The sequence below is a fragment of the Anomaloglossus baeobatrachus genome, chromosome 4, assembly GCF_048569485.1.
Source record: "Anomaloglossus baeobatrachus isolate aAnoBae1 chromosome 4, aAnoBae1.hap1, whole genome shotgun sequence".
Lineage (NCBI taxonomy): Eukaryota > Metazoa > Chordata > Amphibia > Anura > Aromobatidae > Anomaloglossus > Anomaloglossus baeobatrachus.
In genome coordinates, this window is record NC_134356.1 from 2,866,483 (window position 1) to 2,890,615 (window position 24,133).

Genomic DNA, 24,133 nt, shown 5'->3' on the forward strand with positions numbered 1-24,133 from the left:
TTCTGCAGCGCTTTACATACATCAGGAACACTGTCCCCATTGGGGCCCACAATCTAAATTCCCTATCTGTATGTATTTGGAGTGTGGGAGGAAACCAGAGAACCCGGGGGAAACCCACGCAAACATGGGGAGAACATACTAACTCCTTGCAGATGTTGTCCTTGGTGGGATTCGAACCCAGGACCCCAGCGCTGCAAGACTGCAGTGCTAACCACTGAGCCACCGTGCCACCCATGCTGTACTTACCTGAGGCTGTTCCCTGCACTCCCTAACATCTCTATACGGGGCCTTCCCTTTGTCGCCTAAGCCCTCGTTTGCCCGGATTTTTCTTGGTTAGTGAGAAGGCCGGCAAGAGCACTAGTCTCACTACTGCAAGAATCCAACACAAGGGTAGAAGGACAGACAGGGGGAAATAGACACTAAAGGAGAACACTGTAAGCAACGCTAATGCAGCTAACACCACAGCTGCAATTGTTACGAAACTTCAGCTTCTTCCAGAGATAGGCTCCTTCCAAAGTGGACAGCTACGATGTGAGAATCTACAGTGCCTACAAGTAGTATTCAACCCCCTGCAGATTTAGCAGGTTTACACATTCGGAATAACTTGGCATTGTGACATTTGGACTGTAGATCAGCCTGGAAGTGTGAAATGCAGCAAAAAAGAATGTTATTTCTTTTTTTATTTTTTTTTTTAAATTGTGAAAAGTTTATTCAGAGGGTCATTTATTATTCAACCCCTCAAACCACCAGAATTCTGTTTGGTTCCCCTAAAGTATTAAGAAGTATTTCAGGCACAAAGAACAATGAGTTTCACATGTTTGGATTAATGATCTCTTTTTCCAGCCTTTTCTGACTAATTAAGACCCTCCCCAAACTTGTGAACAGCACTCATACTTGGTCAACATGGGAAAGACAAAGGAGCATTCCAAGGCCATCAGAGACAAGATCGTGGAGGGTCACAAGGCTGGCAAGGGGTACAAAACCCTTTCCAAGGAGTTGGGCCTACCTGTCTCCACTGTTGGGAGCATCATCCGGAAGTGGAAGGCTTATGGAACTACTGTTAGCCTTCCACGGTCTGGACAGCCTTTGAAAGTTTCCACCCGTGCCGAGGCCAGGCTTGTCCAAAGAGTCAAGGCTAACCCAAGGACAACAAGGAAGGAGCTCCGGGAAGATCTCATGGCAGTGGGGACATTGGTTTCAGTCAATACCATAAGTAACGTACTCCACCGCAATGGTCTCCGTTCCAGACAAGCCCGTAAGGTACCTTTACTTTCAAAGCGTCATGTCAAGGCTCGTCTACAGTTTGCTCATGATCACTTGGAGGACTCTGAGACAGACTGGTTCAAGGTTCTCTGGTCTGATGAGACCAAGATCGAGATCTTTGGTGCCAACCACACACGTCACGTTTGGAGACTGGATGGCACTGCATACGACCCCAAGAATACCATCCCTACAGTTAAGCATGGTGGTGGCAGCATCATGCTGTGGGGCTGTTTCTCAGCCAAGGGGCCTGGCCATCTGGTCCGCATCCATGGGAAGATGGATAGCACGGCCTACCTGGAGATTTTGGCCCAGAACCTCCGCTCCTCCATCAAGGATCTTAAGATGGGTTGTCATTTCATCTTCCAACAAGACAACGACCCAAAGCACACAGCCAAGAAAACCAAGGCCTGGTTCAAGAGGGAAAAAATCAAGGTGTTGTAGTGGCCTAGTCAGTCTCCTGACCTTAACCCAATTGAAAACTTGTGGAAGGAGCTCAAGATTAAAGTCCACATGAGACACCCAAAGAACCTAGATAACTTGGAGAAGATCTGCATGGAGGAGTGGGCCAAGATAACTCCAGAGACCTGTGCCGGCCTGATCAGGTCTTATAAAAGACGATTATTAGCTGTAATTGCAAACAAGGGTTATTCCACAAAATATTAAACCTAGGGGTTGAATAATAATTGACCCACACTTTTATGTTGAAAATTTATTAAAATTTAACTGAGCAACAAAACTTGTTGGTTTGTGAGATTTATGCATCTGTTAATAAATCCTGCTCTTGTTTGAAGTTTGCATCTTATCAAACCTGCTAAATCTGCAGGGGGTTGAATACTACTTGTAGGCACTGTAAATCTGCAGGGGGTTGAAGACTACTTGTAGGCACTGTATAACTGACATTGGATGGTAAGTCACGTGACTATTTTTAGCGAAGGGGAGTCATCACGAAAGAGCTGCACCTGAGATTAAGGCTCCAAAGCACAGTCAGATAAGAAAGGAAAGCAAATACCTTCTGGTCTCAGACTCCCTCAGGTCCCCCAGAGCGGGGTACTCCCATGACAGTACCCTCTTTCTTCGAGGGGCTTCTGGATCCATGGGACTGGGCTTGTCTGGATGAGACACATGGGATGAACGCACTAATCTACTGGCGTTCCCTTGAGATGTCCGTACCCATGTCCTTTCTTTCAGGCCATAACCCCTCCAGTGTACCACATATTGGAGAGAACTGTGAGCAAGGTTCCCATCAGTGATAACTGGAGGAGTCGGTGAGGATGACGGCTGTACAGACACGACATTCTTCTTCAGTAATGACCTGTGAAAAATGTTGTGTATTTTAAGTGCTGTGGGCAGCTGAAGCGAAAGGCCACAGGACTAATGACCGATCACGTTATATGGACCGATGAACAAAGGACCCAGTTTCCAAGATGAAACTTTCAACGTGATAGTCCTAGTGGACAACCATACGTAATCATTCACACACCGGTCCGGACCTGACTAGCATCTTCTGTCAGCAATACGTTTGTACCTATCCCGCATAACCCTCAGGTTGTTCAGTGCTCCATGCCATATAGAAGAGTGATGAGGAAAATCCTTCGTCCCCAGGGACCATTGAGGACCCTTCCCCACTGAAGGCACAGAGCTGAGCGTGGACCCTGTAGTGTGACTTGCCAGTGGACTCATTGTGACGGTTGGTTAATGCAAGCTCAGTCAAGGGGAGGTAAGACGACCAATTCTCCCAGTTATAGGGCACACAACATCTTAGGTAGGTCTCCAAACTCTGATTTATGCGTTCCATCTGCCCATTGGATTGGGGATGAAACGCTGAGGATAAAGACAGATGTGCCCCCATATCGGAACAAAATGCCCTCAGAAATGTAGAGACAACCTGGGTCCCCCGCTCTGACACCACATCAGAGGGAATCCTGGGAAGATTCACGACCTCAGACACAAACACATGATCCAATGTCTTGCATTCGGGAGAGCAATGAAGTGCCCCATTCTACTGAACCTGTCCACCCCCACTAAGATCACCGTATTACCAGCAGACGAAGGAAGGTCAGTAATGAAGTCCATAGATACATGAGTCCATGGTCTGCTAGGTATGGTCAAAGGTAGGAGACCTGGATGGACAAGTATACGAGACCTTAGAACGTGTGCAGACATTACAGGTAGACACAAAGTGCACTGGCTCCTTATGCAACCTTGGCCACCAAAACCGACGACAAAGGGGGTCCCTTTACTACCTGGGTGTCCCGCAAAGACCAAGATATGATGCTCAATTAAAATTGATAGGCGCAACTGTAAAGGTAGAAATAATGTCCCTGAGGGGCAAGAAGCAGAAGTGCCCCTCTGAGCCTTCAGCACCTCACCCTTGAGCTCTGGACATACAGCAGAGACGACCACCCCCTCCTGTAAAAAAGGAGTGGAATCACCGACCTGTCTCCCCCCAAAACTCTCCAGGACAAAGCGTAAGCTCTGATGTTTTTCACCCCACAAAATTAGACATGGTAAAATACAAGGACCACCTAGCTTGTCTACAGTCATGGCCAAAAGTTTTGAGAATGACCCCACAATGCTATTTTCACATGATCTGTTCCCTCTGGTTGTTAATTGTGTTTGTCTGATGTTTACATCACATACAGAAATATAATTGCAATCACATTATGAGACCAGAAGGTTCTATTGACATTAGAATGAGTTACTGCAGCAAGTGAATATTTGCAGTGTTGCCCCTTCTTCTTCAGGACCTCTGCAATTCTCCCTGGCATGCTCTCAATCATCTTCTGGAGCAAATCCTGACTGATCGCTGTCCATTCTAGCATAAACAATGCTTGCATTTTGCCAGAATTTGTTGGTTTTTGTTTGTTCACCCGTCTCTTGATGATTGCCCACAAGTTCTCAATGGGATTAAGATCTGGGGAGTTTGCAGGCCATGGACCCAAAATCTTTGTTTCGTTCCATGAGCCATTTAGTGATCCCCTTTGCTTTATGGCAAGGTGCTCCATCATGCTGGAAAAGGCATTGTTGGGGCCAAACTGCTCTTGGACAGTTGGGAGAAGCTGCTCTTGGAGGGCATTCTGGTGCCATTCTTTATTCATGGCGGTGTTTTTAGGCCAGACTGTGAGTGGTGCGATTCCCGTGGCTGAGAAGCAACCCCACACATGAATGGTTTCCGGATGCTTAACAGTTGGCATGAGACAAGACTGGTGGCAGCGCTCACCTCTTCTTCTCCTAATAAGCTGTTTCCAGATGTCCCAAACAATCGAGAAGGGGATTCATCTGAGAAATGACTTTCCCCCAGTCCTCAGCAGTCCACTCCCTGCACCTTCTGCAGAATATCAGTCGGTCCCTGATGTTTTTTTCTGCAGAGAAGTGGCTTCTTTGCTGCCCTCCTTGAAACCAGGCCTTGCTCAGAGTCTCCGCCTCACAGTGCGTGCAGAAGCCCTCACACCAGCCTGCTGCCATTGCTGCGCTAGCTCGCCACTGCTGGTAGTCCAATCCCGCAGCTGAAACAGGTTTAAGATACGGTCCTGGCGTTTGCTGGTCCTTCTTGGTCGCCCTGGAGCCTTTTTGGCAACAATGGAAGCTTTCTCCTTGAAGTTCTTGATGATGCGATAGATTGGTGACTGAGGTGCAATCTTTGTAGCTGCGATACTCTTCCCTGTTAGGCCATTTTTGTGCAGAGCAATAATAGCTGCACATGTTTCTTTAGAGATAACCATGGTTAACTGAAGAGAAACAATGATACCAAGCACCAGCCTCCTTTTAAAGTGTCCAGTGGTGTCATTCTTACTTAATCATGACTGATCGCCAGCCCTGTCCTCATCAACACCCACACCTGTGTTACTGGAACAATCACTAAAACAATGTTAGCTGCTCCTTTTAAGGCAGGAATGCAATGCTGTTGAAATGTGTTTTGGGGGTTGAAGTTCATTTTCTTAGCCAATATTGACTTTGCAAGTAATTGCTGTTAAGCTGATCACTCTTTATGACATTCTTGAGTATATGCAAATTGCCATTAGAAAAACTTAAGCAGTAGACTTTGTAAAAATTAATATTTGTAGCATTCTCAAAACTTTTGGCCATGACTGTAGAATTAGGACACTTAGCAAACTCAGGGTACCGAAGATTTCTATGGTCGGAAATGACAGTGACGGTGCACTGCCTCCTCTAAGAAATGACGCTGTTCCTCAAATGCCAGTTTCATGGCCAACAGTTCCCTATCGCCAATATCGTAGTTCCTTTTGGCCGACAACAACTTCTTTGAGAAAAAGGCGCATGGATGCCACTTACTAGGAGACAGCCCCTGAGACAACACTGCCCCAACCCCCACCTCGGACGCATCAACCTCAACAATAAAAGGTTGCGAGACATTGGGTTGGGCGAGCACATGTGCTGTAGAAAAGCATCTCTTGAAGGAAGAAAATGCTTGGCGGGCGAGGTCGGACCATATAGAAAAGTCCTTACCTTTCTTACCTTTCTCATATATCTATGAGGGGTTTGACAATCGACGAGAAGTTCCAGATGAACATCCTGTAATAAATAGCAAACCCCAGAAAGTGTTGTAGTGCTTTCATATTCTCTGGAGGATCCCACTTCAGAATCGCATGGACCTTATCTGGATCCATCCAGGAACCAGCAGATGACACCAAGAAGCCCAAAAATTGTACCTCCTCTACGGCAAAGACACACTTTTCCAGCTTGGAATACTAGTTATCATTATCATGTAATATCTGTAACACCGGCCTGACGTGGACATGATGTGATCTATAACCACAGATCTACCCACCAGGTAACGAAAAATGTCATTGATAACATTTCGGAAACCATCGGGGGCGTTCCTTCAAGCCAAAAGGCATACTTAAGTGTTCATCATGCCCTTCAGGCATGTTAAAGGCCATTTTCAGATTATAATTCCCCCTAACATCCAACTTGGGGAACCACTTAGCGCCAATAATATGACTAAATAAAGCAGTGATGAGCAGAAGTGGATAAGGGTCACAGATGGTAATATGATTCAACTCGCGAAAGTCTAAACAAGGACGCAGACCTCCATCTTTATTCTTCAAGCAGGACCCTGCAGCCGCAGGAGAAGAGGAGGGTCCGATGTGTGCCTTAGCAAGACTCTCCGCCATCTAATCCTCCATGGCTTGTCTTTCTGGGCCAGAAAAATCATGCAACCTGTTCTTGGGCAGTTTTGCCCCAGGGAGCAGGTTTACAGGACAAACATATGCACGGCTGGAGGCAGATCCTGGCATCCTTTTCTGAAAATACATCCATAAAATCAAACAAAAAGAGGGTACTGCCGTAGAGGAGATGGAAGCGATGACGGTATTCAGACAATTAGAACTCACTACATTTGATTATCTTTCTGGACTAGACACAAAACTTGCTGCACTCCCCAACATGCAGTGTGAACAGGGGCATAACTGAACATGCAGTGTGAACAGGGGCATAACTGAACATGCAGTGTGAACAGGGGCATAACTGAACATGCAGTGTGAACAGGAGCATAACTGAACATGCAGTGTGAACAGGGGCATAACTGAACATGCAGTGTGAACAGGGGCATAACTGAACATGCAGTGTGAACAGGAGCATAACTGAACATGCAGTGTGAACAGGGGCATAACTGAACATGCAGTGTGAACAGGGGCATAACTGAACATGCAGTGTGAACAGGGGCATAACTGAACATGCAGTGTGAACAGGAGCATAACTGAACATGCAGTGTGAACAGGGGCATAACTGAACATGCAGTGTGAACAGGGGCATAACTGAACATGCAGTGTGAACAGGGGCATAACTGAACATGCAGTGTGAACAGGAGCATAACTGAACATGCAGTGTGAACAGGGGCATAACTGAACATGCAGTGTGAACAGGGGCATAACTGAACATGCAGTGTGAACAGGAGCATAACTGAACATGCAGTGTGAACAGGGGCATAACTGAACATGCAGTGTGAACAGGGGCATAACTGAACATGCAGTGTGAACAGGGGCATAACTGAACATGCAGTGTGAACAGGAGCATAACTGAACATGCAGTGTGAACAGGGGCATAACTGAACATGCAGTGTGAACAGGGGCATAACTGAACATGCAGTGTGAACAGGGACAGAACTGAACAGCAGTGTGAACAGGGGCATAACTGAACATGCAGTGTGAAAAGGGACATAACTGAACATGCAGTGTGAACAGGGGCATAACTGAACATGCAGTGTGAACAGGGACATAACTGAACATGCAGTGTGAACAGGGGCATAACTGAACATGCAGTGTGAACAGGGGCATAACTGAACATGCAGTGTGAACAGGGGCATAACTGAACATGCAGTGTGAACAGGGGCATAACTGAACATGCAGTGTGAACAGGGGCATAACTGAACATGCAGTGTGAACAGGGGCATAACTGAACATGCAGTGTGAACAGGAGCATAACTGAACATGCAGTGTGAACAGGGGCATAACTGAACATGCAGTGTGAACAGGGGCATAACTGAACATGCAGTGTGAACAGGGGCATAACTGAACATGCAGTGTGAACAGGAGCATAACTGAACATGCAGTGTGAACAGGGGCATAACTGAACATGCAGTGTGAACAGGGGCATAACTGAACATGCAGTGTGAACAGGGGCATAACTGAACATGCAGTGTGAACAGGAGCATAACTGAACATGCAGTGTGAACAGGGGCATAACTGAACATGCAGTGTGAACAGGGGCATAACTGAACATGCAGTGTGAACAGGGACAGAACTGAACAGCAGTGTGAACAGGGGCATAACTGAACATGCAGTGTGAAAAGGGACATAACTGAACATGCAGTGTGAACAGGGGCATAACTGAACATGCAGTGTGAACAGGGACATAACTGAACATGCAGTGTGAACAGGGGCATAACTGAACATGCAGTGTGAACAGGGGCATAACTGAACATGCAGTGTGAACAGGGGCATAACTGAACATGCAGTGTGAACAGGGGCATAACTGAACATGCAGTGTGAACAGGGGCATAACTGAACATGCAGTGTGAACAGGGACATAACTGAACATGCAGTGTGAACAGGGGCATAACTGAACATGCAGTGTGAACGGGGGCATAACTGAACATGCAGTGTGAACGGGGGCATAACTGAACATGCAGTGTGAACAGGGGCATAACTGAACATGCAGTGTGAACAGGGGCATAACTGAGCGTAACATAAAATGACAAAGACAGTCGCACTGTGTGATGCTAAAGCATGAAATCCATGAATGACTGTAGGAACATAGGCCTGCATCGCTGCTAACAAGAAAAAGCCAGCTATTTAGCACAAAAATGGCCATTTGTATATCTACCCAGTAACCACGTCAAGGCATATCTCGTATACTGGGACCTACATAACTGATGCAGCTCTGTAGTCACAACCCCTCCATGAGTATGGGCGAGTAGTAATCTGCTATAGAGAATACCGTCCCCTGTGGCTGGAGGCGGGGGGGGGGGCAGTAGACGCCATTTATTCTTACCTGTCCTCCCGCAGTCATGCCGCTCGGTAACATCACATTCATGGTTTGCACACTTTACCATTTCAGATTGCCACTGTCTTGTTTTGTCATTTCATGTCGTGTTCACACTGCATCCTTGGGAGTACCATCCTTTAGTCAAGATTATGGGGTCATGCCTTCTGACTGTGCACCCCTCCCCCAATAACCACAGGTACATTTATTCTCTAAAGCAGGTTCCTACTCGCCCATACTCATGGAGGTTTTTAACTCAGAAAGAGGCTTCAATTTAGTATACACTGTGTGCTGAGCTCCTCCTAGTGGTGACTGCAGGTAGAATGTATAATGTACCTCTATATGAGCTGTATAGACTGTGTGCTGTGAGCTCCCTCTAGTGGTGACTGCAGGTATAATGTATAATGTATCTCTATTGGGGCTGTATACACTGTGTGCTGTGAACTCCCTCTAGTGGTGACTGCAGGTAGAATGTATAATGTATCTCTATGGTAGCTGTATACACTGTGTGCTGTGAGCTCCTCCTAGTGGTGACTGCAGGTAGAATGTATAATGTATCTCTATGGTAGCTGTATACACTGTGTGCTGTGAGCTCCCCCTAGTGGTGACTGCAGGTAGAATGTATAATGTATCTCTATGGTAGCTGTATACACTGTGTGCTGTGAGCTCCTCCTAGTGGTGACTGCAGGTAGAATGTATAATGTATCTCTATGGTAGCTGTATACACTGTGTGCTGTGAGCTCCCCCTAGTGGTGACTGCAGGTAGAATGTATAATGTATCTCTATGGGAGCTGTATACACTGTGTGCTGTGAGCTCCTCCTAGTGGTGACTACAGGTAGAATGTATAATGTATCTCTATGGGAGCTGTATACACTGTGCTGTGAGCTCCCCCTAGTGGTATCTGCAGGTAGAATGTACAATGTATCTCTATGGGAGCTGTATACACTGTGTGCTGTGAGCTCCTCCTAGTGGTGACTGCAGGTAGAATGTATAATGTATCTCTATGGTAGCTGTATACACTGTGCTGTGAGCTCCCCCTAGTGGTATCTGCAGGTAGAATGTACAATGTATCTCTATGGGAGCTGTATACACTGTGTGCTGTGAGCTCCTCCTAGTGGTGAGTGCAGGTAGAATGTATAATGTATCTCTATGGGAGCTGTATACACTGTGTGCTGTGAGCTCCTCCTAGTGGTGACTGCAGGTAGAATGTATAATGTATCTCTATGGTAGCTGTATACACTGTGTGCTGTGAGCTACTCCTAGTGGTGACTGCAGGTAGAATGTACAATGTATCTCTATGGGAGCTGTATACACTGTGTGCTGTGAGCTCCTCCTAGTGGTGAGTGCAGGTAGAATGTATCTCTATGGGAGCTGTATACACTGTGTGCTGTGAACTCCTCCTAGTGGTGACTGTAGGTAGAATGTATAATATATCTCTATGGGAGCTGTATACACTGTGTGCTGTGAGCTCCTCCTAGTGGTGACTGCAGGTAGAATGTATAATGTATCTCTATGGGAGCTGTATACACTGTGTGCTGTGAGCTCCCCCTAGTGGTGAGTGCAGGTAGAATGTATAATGTATCTCTATGGGAGCTGTATACACTGTGTGCTGTGAGTTTCCCCTAGTGGTGACTGCAGGTAGAATGTATAATGTATCTCTATGGGTGCTGTATACAGTGTGTGCTGTGAGCTCCCCCTAGTGGTGACTGCAGGTAGAATGTATAATGTATCTCTATGGGAGCTGTATACACTGTGTGCTGTGAGCTCCTCCTAGTGGTGACTGCAGGTAGAATGTATAATGTATCTCTATTGGGGCTGTATACACTGTGTGCTGTGAGCTCCCTCTAGTGGTGACTGCAGGTAAAATGTATAATCTATATCTATGGGAGCTGTATACACTGTGTGCTGTGAGCTCCCCCTAGTGGTGACTGCATGTAGAATGTATAATGTATCTCTATGGGAACTGTATACACTGTGTGCTGTGAGCTCACCCTAGTGGTGACTGCAGGTAGAATGTATAATGTATCTCTATGAGAGATGTACACACTGTGTGCTGTGAGCTCCCCTAATGGTAACTGCAGGTAGAATGTATAATGTATCTCTATGGGAGCTGTATACACTGTGTGCTGTGAACTCCTCCTAGTGGTGACTGCAGGTAGAATGTATAATGTATCTCTATGGGAGCTGTATACACTGTGTGCTGTGAGCTCCTCCTAAAGGTGACTGCAGGTAGAATGTATAATATATCTCTATGGGGGCTGTATACACTGTGTGCTGTGAGCTCCTCCTAGTGGTGACTGCAGGTAGAATGTATAATGTATCTCTATGGGAGCTGTATACACTGTGTGCTGTGAGCTCCTCCTAGTGGTGACTGCAGGTAGAATGTACAATGTATCTCTATGGAAGCTGTATACACTGTGTGCTGTGAGCCCCTCCTAGTGGTGACTGTACGTAGAATGTATAATATATCTCTATGGGAACTGTATACACTGCGTGCTGTGAGCTCCTCCTAGTGGTGGCTGCAGGTAGAATGTATAATGTATCTCTATGTGAGCTGTATACACTGTGTGCTGTGAGCTCCCCCTAGTGGTGAGTGCAGGTAGAATGTATCTCTATGGGAGCTGTATACACTGTGTGCTGTGAGCTCCCCCTAGTGGTGACTGTAGGTAGAATGTATAATGTATCTCTATGTGAGCTGTATACACTGTGTGCTGTGAGCTCCCCCTAGTGGTGAGTGCAGGTAGAATGTATAATGTATCTCTATGGGAGCTGTATACACTGTGTGCTGTGAGCTCCACCTAGTGGTGACTGCAGGTAGAATGTATAATGTATCTCTATGGGAGCTGTATACACTGTGTGCTGTGAGCTCCTCCTAGTGGTGACTGCAGGTAGAATGTATAATGTATCTCTATGGGAGCTGTATACACTGTGTGCTGTGAGCTCCCCCTAGTGGTGAGTGCAGGTAGAATGTATCTCTATGGGAACTGTATACACTGCGTGCTGTGAGCTCCTCCTAGTGGTGGCTGCAGGTAGAATGTATAATGTATCTCTATGTGAGCTGTATACACTGTGTGCTGTGAGCTCCCCCTAGTGGTGAGTGCAGGTAGAATGTATCTCTATGTGAGCTGTATACACTGTGTGCTGTGAGCTCCCCCTAGTGGTGACTGTAGGTAGAATGTATAATGTATCTCTATGTGAGCTGTATACACTGTGTGCTGTGAGCTCCCCCTAGTGGTGAGTGCAGGTAGAATGTATAATGTATCTCTATGGGAGCTGTATACACTGTGTACTGTGAGCTCCCCCTAGTGGTGACTGCAGGTAGAATGTATAATGTATCTCTATGTGAGCTGTATACACTGTGTGCTGTGAGCTCCCCCTAGTGGTGACTGCAGGTAGAATGTATAATGTATCTCTATGGGAGCTGTATACACTGTGTGCTGTGAGCTCCTCCTAGTGGTGACTGCAGGTAGAATGTATAATGTATCTCTATGGGAGCTGTATACACTGTGTGCTGTGAGCTCCCCCTAGTGGTGACTGTAGGTAGAATGTATAATGTATCTCTCTGGGAGCTGTATACACTGTGTGTTGTAAGCTCCCCCTAGTGGTGACTGTAGGTAGAATGTATAATGTATCTCTATGGGAGCTGTATACACTGTGTGTTGTGAGCTCCCCCTAGTGGTGACTGTAGGTAGAATGTATAATGTATCTTTATGGGAGCTGTATACACTGTGTGCTGTGAGCGCCCCTTAGTGGTGACTGCAGGTAGAATGTGTAATGTATCTCTATGGGAGCTGTATACACTGTGTGCTGTGAGCTCCTCCTAGTGGTGACTGCAGGTAGAATGTATAATGTATCTCTATGGGTGCTGTATACACTGTGTGCTGTGAGCTCCTCCTAGTGGTGACTGCAGGTGGAATGTATAATATATCTCTGTGGGAGCTGTATACACTGTGTGCTGTGAGCTCCTCCTAGTGGTGACTGCAGGTAGAATGTATAATGTATCTCTATGGGAGCTGTATACACTGTGCGCTGTGAGCTCCTCCTAGTGGTGACTGCAGGTAGAATGTATAATGTATCTCTATGGGAGCTGTATACACAGTGTGCTGTGAGCTCCCCCTAGTGGTGACTGCAGGTAGAATGTATAATGTATCTCTATGGGAGCTGTATACACGGTGTGCTGTGAGCTCCCCCTAGTGGTGACTGCAGGTAGAATGTATAATGTATCTCTATGGGAGCTGTATACACTGTGTGCTGTGAGCTCCCCCTAGTGGTGACTGCAGGTAGAATGTATAATGTATCTCTATGAGAGCTGTATACACTGTGTGCTGTGAGCTCCCCCTAGTGGTGACTGCAGGTAGAATGTATAATGTATCTCTATGGGAGCTGTATACACTGTGCTGTGAGCTCCCCCTAGTGGTGACTGCAGGTAGAATGTCATATTGCACCTCTGATTGTAGGGGATATGGGATATCTGCACATTGTTCTGCTTTGTCCTCTTTCTGACTTGTTGTCTTTCTTCTCCAGTCCTCAGGTACCACCATCAATGTAGATATCGCTGTTATGGGGGAGGCCCATGGTCTCATCACTGACCTCCTCGCTGACCCCTCGTTACCCCCTCATGTCTGCACTTCATTACGGGCGGTCAGTAATCTTCTGACTACGCAGCTTAACTTCCAGCCAATCCACAAGCCCAGAGTGAACTTCTGCGATACGTACGCCTGCTCCGATTCCGAAGAAGGGTCTGAGAAGGGCGACAAAATGACAATACCAAAGGTAAAGAATCACAACCAGCATGTCACCTCCAGAGCTGCACTCACTATGCTGCTGTTACATCGTGTCTTATCCTCCAGTCACCTCCAGAGCTGCACTCACTATGCTGCTGTTACATTGTCTTATCCTCCAGTCACCTCCAGAGCTGCAGTCACTATTCTACTGTTACATCATGTCTTATCCTCCAGTCACCTCCAGAGCTGCACTCACTATGCTGCTGTTACATCGTGTCTTATCCTCCAGTCACCTCCAGAGCTGCACTCACTATGCTGCTGTTACATTGTCTTATCCTCCAGTCACCTCCAGAGCTGCAGTCACTATTCTACTGTTACATCATGTCTTATCCTCCAGTCACCTCCAGAGCTGCACTCACTATGCTGCTGTTACATCGTGTCTTATCCTCCAGTCACCTCCAGAGCTGCACTCACTATGCTGCTGTTACATTGTCTTATCCTCCAGTCACCTCCAGAGCTGCACTCACTATTCTGCTGTTACATCGTGTCTTATCCTCCAGTCACCTCCAGAGCTGCACTCACTATGCTGCTGTTACATTGTGTCTTATCCTCCAGTCACCTCCAGAGCTGCACTCACTATGCTGCTGTTACATTGTATCTTATCCTCCAGTCACCTCCAGAGCTGCACTCACTATTCTGCTGTTACATCGTGTCTTATCCTCCAGTGACCTCCAGAGCTGCACTCACTATTCTGCTGTTACATTGTGTCTTATCCTCCAGTGACCTCCAGAGCTGCACTCACTATTCTGCTGTTACATTGTGTCTTATCCTCCAGTCACCTACAGAGCTGCACTCATTATTCTGCTGTTACATCATGTCTTATCCTCCAGTCACCTCCAGAGCTGCACTCACTATTCTGCTGTTACATCATGTTTTATCCTCCAGTCACCTCCAGAGCTGTACTCACTATTCTTCTGTTACATTGTGTCCTATCCTCCAGTCACCTTCAGAGCTGCATTCACTATTCTGCTGTCTGCAGCTCTGGATGTGATTAGAGCAGACAGTGTGTGCAGTTTGGGTCAGGGGTCATTGTGCTTCTTTTTTCCAGCGATTACGGAGAAGTCTTCCTTCAGGGTTTTTGCGCAGAGTCTCCTCCACGTGGACCACGACCACCTCTGCTACCGGATTACCCACCCTAGAGCCGGCGCCGCTCCGGAGAGAACGCAGCGGCAGCATTAAGCCCACCGACACAAGGTACCGGGAAACGCCCCCAGCACCCCCACTAACCTCACAGCGGAGGGTCTGTTACAGTGTGCCAGGCTGTCCTGGGTGTAGGGATAGGTGTACTACTCACAGCGGAGGGTCTGTTACAGTGTGCCAGGCTGTCCTGGGTGTAGGGATAGGTGTACTTTTCACAGCGGAGGGTCTGTTACAGTGTGCCAGGCTGTCCTGGGTGTAGGGATAGGTGCACTCCTCACAGCGGAGGGTCTGTTACAGTGTGCCAGGCTGTCCTGGGTGTAGGGATAGGTGTACTCCTCACAGCGGAGGGTCTGTTACAGTGTGCCAGGCTGTCCTGGGTGTAGGGATAGGTGTACTCCTCACAGCGGAGGGTCTGTTACAGTGTGCCAGGCTGTCCTGGGTGTAGGGATAGGTGTACTCCTCACAGCGGAGGGTCTGTTACAGTGTGCCAGGCTGTCCTGGGTGTAGGGATAGGTGTACTCCTCACAGCGGAGGGTCTGTTACAGTGTGCCAGGCTGTCCTGGGTGTAGGGATAGGTGTACTCCTCACAGCGGAGGGTCTGTTACAGTGTGCCAGGCTGTCCTGGGTGTAGGGATAGGTGTACTCCTCACAGCGGAGGGTCTGTTACAGTGTGCCAGGCTGTCCTGGGTGTAGGGATAGGTGTACTCCTCACAGCGGAGGGTCTGTTACAGTGTGCCAGGCTGTCCTGGGTGTAGGGATAGGTGTACTCCTCACAGCGGAGGGTCTGTTACAGTGTGCCAGGCTGTCCTGGGTGTAGGGATAGGTGTACTCCTCACAGCGGAGGGTCTGTTACAGTGTGCCAGGCTGTCCTGGGTGTAGGGATAGGTGTACTCCTCACAGCGGAGGGTCTGTTACAGTGTGCCAGGCTGTCTGGGTGTAGGGATAGGTGTACTCCTCACAGCGGAGGGTCTGTTACAGTGTGCCAGGCTGTCCTGGGTGTAGGGATAGGTGTACTCCTCACAGCGGAGGGTCTGTTACAGTGTGCCAGGCTGTCCTGGGTGTAGGGATAGGTGTACTCCTCACAGCGGAGGGTCTGTTACAGTGTGCCAGGCTGTCCTGGGTGTAGGGATAGGTGTACTCCTCACAGCGGAGGGTCTGTTACAGTGTGCCAGGCTGTCCTGGGTGTAGGGATAGGTGTACTACTCACAGCGGAGGGTCTGTTACAGTGTGCCAGGCTGTCCTGGGTGTAGGGATAGGTGTACTTTTCACAGCGGAGGGTCTGTTACAGTGTGCCAGGCTGTCCTGGGTGTAGGGATAGGTGCACTCCTCACAGCGGAGGGTCTGTTACAGTGTGCCAGGCTGTCCTGGATGTAGGGATAGGTGTACTACTCACAGCGGAGGGTCTGTTACAGTGTGCCAGGCTGTCCTGGGTGTAGGGATAGGTGTACTCCTCACAGCGGAGGGTCTGTTACAGTGTGCCAGGCTCTCCTGGGTGTAGGGATAGGTGTACTCCTCACAGCGGAGGGTCTGTTACAGTGTGCCAGGCTGTCCTGGGTGTAGGGATAGGTGTACTCCTCACAGCGGAGGGTCTGTTACAGTGTGCCAGGCTGTCCTGGGTGTAGGGATAGGTGTAGTCCTCACAGCGGAGGGTCTGTTACAGTGTGCCAGGCTGTCCTGGGTGTAGGGATAGGTGTACTCCTCACAGCGGAGGGTCTGTTACAGTGTGCCAGGCTGTCCTGGGTGTAGGGATAGGTGTACTACTCACAGCGGAGGGTCTGTTACAGTGTGCCAGGCTGTCCTGGGTGTAGCGATAGGTGTACTCCTCACAGCGGAGGGTCTGTTACAGTGTGCCAGGCTGTCCTGGGTGTAGGGATAGGTGCACTCCTCACAGCGGAGGGTCTGTTACAGTGTGCCAGGCTGTCCTGGGTGTAGGGATAGGTGTACTCCTCACAGCGGAGGGTCTGTTACAGTGTGCCAGGCTCTCCTGGGTGTAGGGATAGGTGTACTCCTCACAGCGGAGGGTCTGTTACAGTGTGCCAGGCTGTCCTGGGTGTAGGGATAGGTGTACTCCTCACAGCGGAGGGTCTGTTACAGTGTGCCAGGCTGTCCTGGGTGTAGGGATAGGTGTACTACTCACAGCGGAGGGTCTGTTACAGTGTGCCAGGCTGTCCTGGGTGTAGGGATAGGTGTACTTTTCACAGCGGAGGGTCTGTTACAGTGTGCCAGGCTGTCCTGGGTGTAGGGATAGGTGTACTCCTCACAGCGGAGGGTCTGTTACAGTGTGCCAGGCTGTCCTGGGTGTAGGGATAGGTGTACTCCTCACAGCGGAGGGTCTGTTACAGTGTGCCAGGCTGTCCTGGGTGTAGGGATAGGTGTACTCCTCACAGCGGAGGGTCTGTTACAGTGTGCCAGGCTGTCCTGGGTGTAGGGATAGGTGTACTCCTCACAGCGGAGGGTCTGTTACAGTGTGCCAGGCTGTCCTGGGTGTAGGGATAGGTGTACTCCTCACAGCGGAGGGTCTGTTACAGTGTGCCAGGCTGTCCTGGGTGTAGGGATAGGTGTACTCCTCACAGCGGAGGGTCTGTTACAGTGTGCCAGGCTGTCCTGGGTGTAGGGATAGGTGTACTCCTCACAGCGGAGGGTCTGTTACAGTGTGCCAGGCTGTCCTGGGTGTAGGGATAGGTGTACTCCTCACAGCGGAGGGTCTGTTACAGTGTGCCAGGCTGTCCTGGGTGTAGGGATAGGTGTACTCCTCACAGCGGAGGGTCTGTTACAGTGTGCCAGGCTGTCCTGGGTGTAGGGATAGGTGTACTCCTCACAGCGGAGGGTCTGTTACAGTGTGCCAGGCTGTCCTGGGTGTAGGGATAGGTGTACTCCTCACAGCGGAGGGTCTGTTACAGTGTGCCAGGCTGTCCTGGGTGTAGGGATAGGTGTACTCCTCACAGCGGAGGGTCTGTTACAGTGTGCCAGGCTGTCCTGGGTGTAGGGATAGGTGTACTACTCACAGCGGAGGGTCTGTTACAGTGTGCCAGGCTGTCCTGGGTGTAGGGATAGGTGTACTCCTCACAGCGGAGGGTCTGTTACAGTGTGCCAGGCTGTCCTGGGTGTAGGGATAGGTGTACTCCTCACAGCGGAGGGTCTGTTACAGTGTGCCAGGCTGTCTGGGTGTAGGGATAGGTGTACTCCTCACAGCGGAGGGTCTGTTACAGTGTGCCAGGCTGTCCTGGGTGTAGGGATAGGTGTACTCCTCACAGCGGAGGGTCTGTTACAGTGTGCCAGGCTGTCCTGGGTGTAGGGATAGGTGTACTCCTCACAGCGGAGGGTCTGTTACAGTGTGCCAGGCTGTCCTGGGTGTAGGGATAGGTGTACTCCTCACAGCGGAGGGTCTGTTACAGTGTGCCAGGCTGTCCTGGGTGTAGGGATAGGTGTACTCCTCACAGCGGAGGGTCTGTTACAGTGTGCCAGGCTGTCCTGGGTGTAGGGATAGGTGTACTCCTCACAGCGGAGGGTCTGTTACAGTGTGCCAGGCTGTCCTGGGTGTAGGGATAGGTGTACTCCTCACAGCGGAGGGTCTGTTACAGTGTGCCAGGCTGTCCTGGGTGTAGGGATAGGTGTACTCCTCACAGCGGAGGGTCTGTTACAGTGTGCCAGGCTGTCCTGGGTGTAGGGATAGGTGTACTCCTCACAGCGGAGGGTCTGTTACAGTGTGCCAGGCTGTCCTGGGTGTAGGGATAGGTGTACTCCTCACAGCGGAGGGTCTGTTACAGTGTGCCAGGCTGTCCTGGGTGTAGGGATAGGTGTACTCCTCACAGCGGAGGGTCTGTTACAGTGTGCCAGGCTGTCCTGGGTGTAGGGATAGGTGTACTCCTCACAGCGGAGGGTCTGTTACAGTGTGCCAGGCTGTCCTGGGTGTAGGGATAGGTGTACTCCTCACAGCGGAGGGTCTGTTACAGTGTGCCAGGCTGTCCTGGGTGTAGGGATAGGTGTACTCCTCACAGCGGAGGGTCTGTTACAGTGTGCCAGGCTGTCTGGGTGTAGGGATAGGTGTACTCCTCACAGCGGAGGGTCTGTTACAGTGTGCCAGGCTGTCCTGGGTGTAGGGATAGGTGTACTCCTCACAGCGGAGGGTCTGTTACAGTGTGCCAGGCTGTCCTGGGTGTAGGGATAGGTGTACTCCTCACAGCGGAGGGTCTGTTACAGTGTGCCAGGCTGTCCTGGGTGTAGGGATAGGTGTACTCCTCACAGCGGAGGGTCTGTTACAGTGTGCCAGGCTGTCCTGGGTGTAGGGATAGGTGTACTCCTCACAGCGGAGGGTCTGTTACAGTGTGCCAGGCTCTCCTGGGTGTAGGGATAGGTGTACTCCTCACAGCGGAGGGTCTGTTACAGTGTGCCAGGCTGTCCTGGGTGTAGGGATAGGTGTACTCCTCACAGCGGAGGGTCTGTTACAGTGTGCCAGGCTGTCCTGGGTGTAGGGATAGGTGTACTCCTCACAGCGGAGGGTCTGTTACAGTGTGCCAGGCTGTCCTGGGTGTAGGGATAGGTGTACTCCTCACAGCGGAGGGTCTGTTACAGTGTGCCAGGCTGTCCTGGGTGTAGGGATAGGTGTACTCCTCACAGCGGAGGGTCTGTTACAGTGTGCCAGGCTGTCCTGGGTGTAGGGATAGGTGTACTCCTCACAGCGGAGGGTCTGTTACAGTGTGCCAGGCTGTCCTGGGTGTAGGGATAGGTGTACTCCTCACAGCGGAGGGTCTGTTACAGTGTGCCAGGCTGTCCTGGGTGTAGGGATAGGTGTACTCCTCACAGCGGAGGGTCTGTTACAGTGTGCCAGGCTGTCCTGGGTGTAGGGATAGGTGTACTCCTCACAGCGGAGGGTCTGTTACAGTGTGCCAGGCTGTCCTGGGTGTAGGGATAGGTGTACTCCTCACAGCGGAGGGTCTGTTACAGTGTGCCAGGCTCTCCTGGGTGTAGGGATAGGTGTACTCCTCACAGCGGAGGGTCTGTTACAGTGTGCCAGGCTGTCCTGGGTGTAGGGATAGGTGTACTCCTCACAGCGGAGGGTCTGTTACAGTGTGCCAGGCTGTCCTGGGTGTAGGGATAGGTGTACTCCTCACAGCGGAGGGTCTGTTACAGTGTGCCAGGCTGTCCTGGGTGTAGGGATAGGTGTACTCCTCACAGCGGAGGGTCTGTTACAGTGTGCCAGGCTGTCCTGGGTGTAGGGATAGGTGTACTCCTCACAGCGGAGGGTCTGTTACAGTGTGCCAGGCTGTCCTGGGTGTAGGGATAGGTGTACTCCTCACAGCGGAGGGTCTGTTACAGTGTGCCAGGCTGTCCTGGGTGTAGGGATAGGTGTACTACTCACAGCGGAGGGTCTGTTACAGTGTGCCAGGCTGTCCTGGGTGTAGGGATAGGTGTACTACTCACAGCGGAGGGTCTGTTACAGTGTGCCAGGCTGTCCTGGGTGTAGGGATAGGTGTACTACTCACAGCGGAGGGTCTGTTACAGTGTGCCAGGCTGTCCTGGGTGTAGGGATAGGTGTACTCCTCACAGCGGAGGGTCTGTTACAGTGTGCCAGGCTGTCCTGGGTGTAGGGATAGGTGTACTCCTCACAGCGGAGGGTCTGTTACAGTGTGCCAGGCTGTCCTGGGTGTAGGGATAGGTGTACTCCTCACAGCGGAGGGTCTGTTACAGTGTGCCAGGCTGTCCTGGGTGTAGGGATAGGTGTACTCCTCACAGCGGAGGGTCTGTTACAGTGTGCCAGGCTGTCCTGGGTGTAGGGATAGGTGTACTCCTCACAGCGGAGGGTCTGTTACAGTGTGCCAGGCTGTCCTGGGTGTAGGGATAGGTGTACTCCTCACAGCGGAGGGTCTGTTACAGTGTGCCAGGCTGTCCTGGGTGTAGGGATAGGTGTACTCCTCACAGCGGAGGGTCTGTTACAGTGTGCCAGGCTGTCCTGGGTGTAGGGATAGGTGTACTCCTCACAGCGGAGGGTCTGTTACAGTGTGCCAGGCTGTCCTGGGTGTAGGGATAGGTGTACTCCTCACAGCGGAGGGTCTGTTACAGTGTGCCAGGCTGTCCTGGGTGTAGGGATAGGTGTACTCCTCACAGCGGAGGGTCTGTTACAGTGTGCCAGGCTGTCCTGGGTGTAGGGATAGGTGTACTCCTCACAGCGGAGGGTCTGTTACAGTGTGCCAGGCTGTCCTGGGTGTAGGGATAGGTGTACTCCTCACAGCGGAGGGTCTGTTACAGTGTGCCAGGCTGTCCTGGGTGTAGGGATAGGTGTACTCCTCACAGCGGAGGGTCTGTTACAGTGTGCCAGGCTGTCCTGGGTGTAGGGATAGGTGTACTCCTCACAGCGGAGGGTCTGTTACAGTGTGCCAGGCTGTCCTGGGTGTAGGGATAGGTGTACTCCTCACAGCGGAGGGTCTGTTACAGTGTGCCAGGCTGTCCTGGGTGTAGGGATAGGTGTACTCCTCACAGCGGAGGGTCTGTTACAGTGTGCCAGGCTGTCCTGGGTGTAGGGATAGGTGTACTCCTCACAGCGGAGGGTCTGTTACAGTGTGCCAGGCTGTCCTGGGTGTAGGGATAGGTGTACTCCTCACAGCGGAGGGTCTGTTACAGTGTGCCAGGCTGTCCTGGGTGTAGGGATAGGTGTACTCCTCACAGCGGAGGGTCTGTTACAGTGTGCCAGGCTGTCCTGGGTGTAGGGATAGGTGTACTCCTCACAGCGGAGGGTCTGTTACAGTGTGCCAGGCTGTCCTGGGTGTAGGGATAGGTGTACTACTCACAGCGGAGGGTCTGTTACAGTGTGCCAGGCTGTCCTGGGTGTAGGGATAGGTGTACTCCTCACAGCGGAGGGTCTGTTACAGTGTGCCAGGCTGTCTGGGTGTAGGGATAGGTGTACTCCTCACAGCGGAGGGTCTGTTACAGTGTGCCAGGCTGTCCTGGGTGTAGGGATAGGTGTACTCCTCACAGCGGAGGGTCTGTTACAGTGTGCCAGGCTGTCCTGGGTGTAGGGATAGGTGTACTCCTCACAGCGGAGGGTCTGTTACAGTGTGCCAGGCTGTCCTGGGTGTAGGGATAGGTGTACTCCTCACAGCGGAGGGTCTGTTACAGTGTGCCAGGCTGTCCTGGGTGTAGGGATAGGTGTACTCCTCACAGCGGAGGGTCTGTTACAGTGTGCCAGGCTGTCCTGGGTGTAGGGATAGGTGTACTCCTCACAGCGGAGGGTCTGTTACAGTGTGCCAGGCTGTCCTGGGTGTAGGGATAGGTGTACTCCTCACAGCGGAGGGTCTGTTACAGTGTGCCAGGCTGTCCTGGGTGTAGGGATAGGTGTACTCCTCACAGCGGAGGGTCTGTTACAGTGTGCCAGGCTGTCCTGGGTGTAGGGATAGGTGTACTCCTCACAGCGGAGGGTCTGTTACAGTGTGCCAGGCTGTCCTGGGTGTAGGGATAGGTGTACTCCTCACAGCGGAGGGTCTGTTACAGTGTGCCAGGCTGTCCTGGGTGTAGGGATAGGTGTACTCCTCACAGCGGAGGGTCTGTTACAGTGTGCCAGGCTGTCCTGGGTGTAGGGATAGGTGTACTACTCACAGCGGAGGGTCTGTTACAGTGTGCCAGGCTGTCTGGGTGTAGGGATAGGTGTACTCCTCACAGCGGAGGGTCTGTTACAGTGTGCCAGGCTGTCCTGGGTGTAGGGATAGGTGTACTCCTCACAGCGGAGGGTCTGTTACAGTGTGCCAGGCTGTCCTGGGTGTAGGGATAGGTGTACTCCTCACAGCGGAGGGTCTGTTACAGTGTGCCAGGCTGTCCTGGGTGTAGGGATAGGTGTACTCCTCACAGCGGAGGGTCTGTTACAGTGTGCCAGGCTGTCCTGGGTGTAGGGATAGGTGTACTCCTCACAGCGGAGGGGTCGTTACTTTGGGGACGGATATTTTGTAGACAATGTGGTTGAGTTGTGTGACTAATGATTGTGCTCTGCTGCAGTGCGGCCCCCGAGACGTGGAGCAGCGGACCCCCGGGGGGCGTCAGTAAGAGCCGCTCCTTCTCCACACCCTTCATTGTGTCCTCCATCAATCACCTGAACTCAAAGAGAAGACAAGGTGAGACACTGTGACGAAAGCGCAGCTCTGATCCCAGGATCTCTGCTCCTGTGTGACCCCCAGACTCTGCCCCTCACTGCATGTCCTGCGTGTCAGTGTGTCAGTCCAGATAGGACCACCCAGCATCACAATGCGCCATTAATGCCTTACCTGAGCCAAGTGTTCAATCAGGTCTTATCCTCCACTCACCTCCAGAGCTGCAGTCACTATTCTGCTGTTACATCATGTCTTATCCTCCGGTCACCTCCAGAGCTGCAGTCAATATTCTACTGTTACATCATGTCTTATCCTCCAGTCACCTCCAGAGCTGCACTCACTATTCTGCTGTTACATGGTGTCTTATCCTCCAGTCACCTCCAGAGCTGCAGTCACTATTCTGCTGTTACATCATGTCTTATGCTCCAGTCACCTCCAGAGCTGCACTCACTATTCTGCTGTTACATCATGTCTTATGCTCCAGTCACCTCCAGAGCTGCACTCACTATTCTGCTGTTTCATCGTGTCTTATCCTCCAGTCACCTCCAGAGCTGCAGTCACTATTCTGCAGTTACATCATGTCTTATCCTCCAGTCAACTCCAGAGCTGCACTCACTATTCTGCTGTTTCATCATGTCTTTTTCTCCGGTCACCTCCAGAGCTGCAGTCACTATTCTGCTGTTTCATCATGTCTTATGCTCCAGTCACCTCCAGAGCTGCACTCACTATTCTGCTGTTACATCGTGTCTTATCCTCCAGTCACCTCCAGAGCTGCGGTCACTATTCTGCTTTTACATCGTGTCTTATCCTCCAGTCACCTCCAGAGCTGCAGTTACTATTCTGCTGTTATATCATGTCTTATCCTCCAGTCACCTCCAGAGCTGCACTCACTATTCTGCTGTTACATCGTGTCTTATCCTCCAGTCACCTCCAGAGCTGCGGTCACTATTCTGCTTTTACATCGTGTCTTATGCTCCAGTCACCTCCAGAGCTGCAGTTACTATTCTGCTGTTATATCCTGTCTTCTTTCCACTTTTCCACAGGTGTTCCTCCCAGTATTTCTCCTCTCTCCTCCCCATGTCACTCTCCTATTCCTGGGACCCCGGCCCCCAGTCCGACAGTAAAGTCCTTCCCCCCACAATTCTCAGACTCCGCGGATGGCAGCCGGCTGGGGCTGAACCTGCACAAAGCGCTAACATGTACCAAGAGTGCACCCGAAATCCCAGAGCCGCTGCAGGAGGTGGTGTGCAGCAGGTGAGTGATCAGCACTGTGCAGGCGCAGGACCGGGTGGTGCTGGTGTACTCATCCTGAGTGACATCCCGCCGGGCGCTCCGGTCACATCCAGAGCTGCAGATCTGCTCATTGT

General features: G+C 50.7%; 1 protein-coding gene across 1 annotated transcript in view; it reads left to right on the forward strand.

Moving 5' to 3' along the window:
- The first annotated feature begins 13,294 nt into the window (after positions 1-13,294).
- The window catches only part of PDE3A (phosphodiesterase 3A), a 48,337-nt gene continuing 37,498 nt past the window's right edge, over positions 13,295-24,133 (forward strand). Inside the window, exons 1-4 of the mRNA XM_075341928.1 lie at positions 13,295-13,540; positions 14,600-14,745; positions 22,675-22,790; positions 23,810-24,020. Of these exons, the coding sequence (XP_075198043.1) occupies positions 13,328-13,540; positions 14,600-14,745; positions 22,675-22,790; positions 23,810-24,020 (686 nt within the window). The 5' untranslated portion in view covers positions 13,295-13,327. The remainder of the gene's footprint in view (positions 13,541-14,599; positions 14,746-22,674; positions 22,791-23,809; positions 24,021-24,133) is intronic.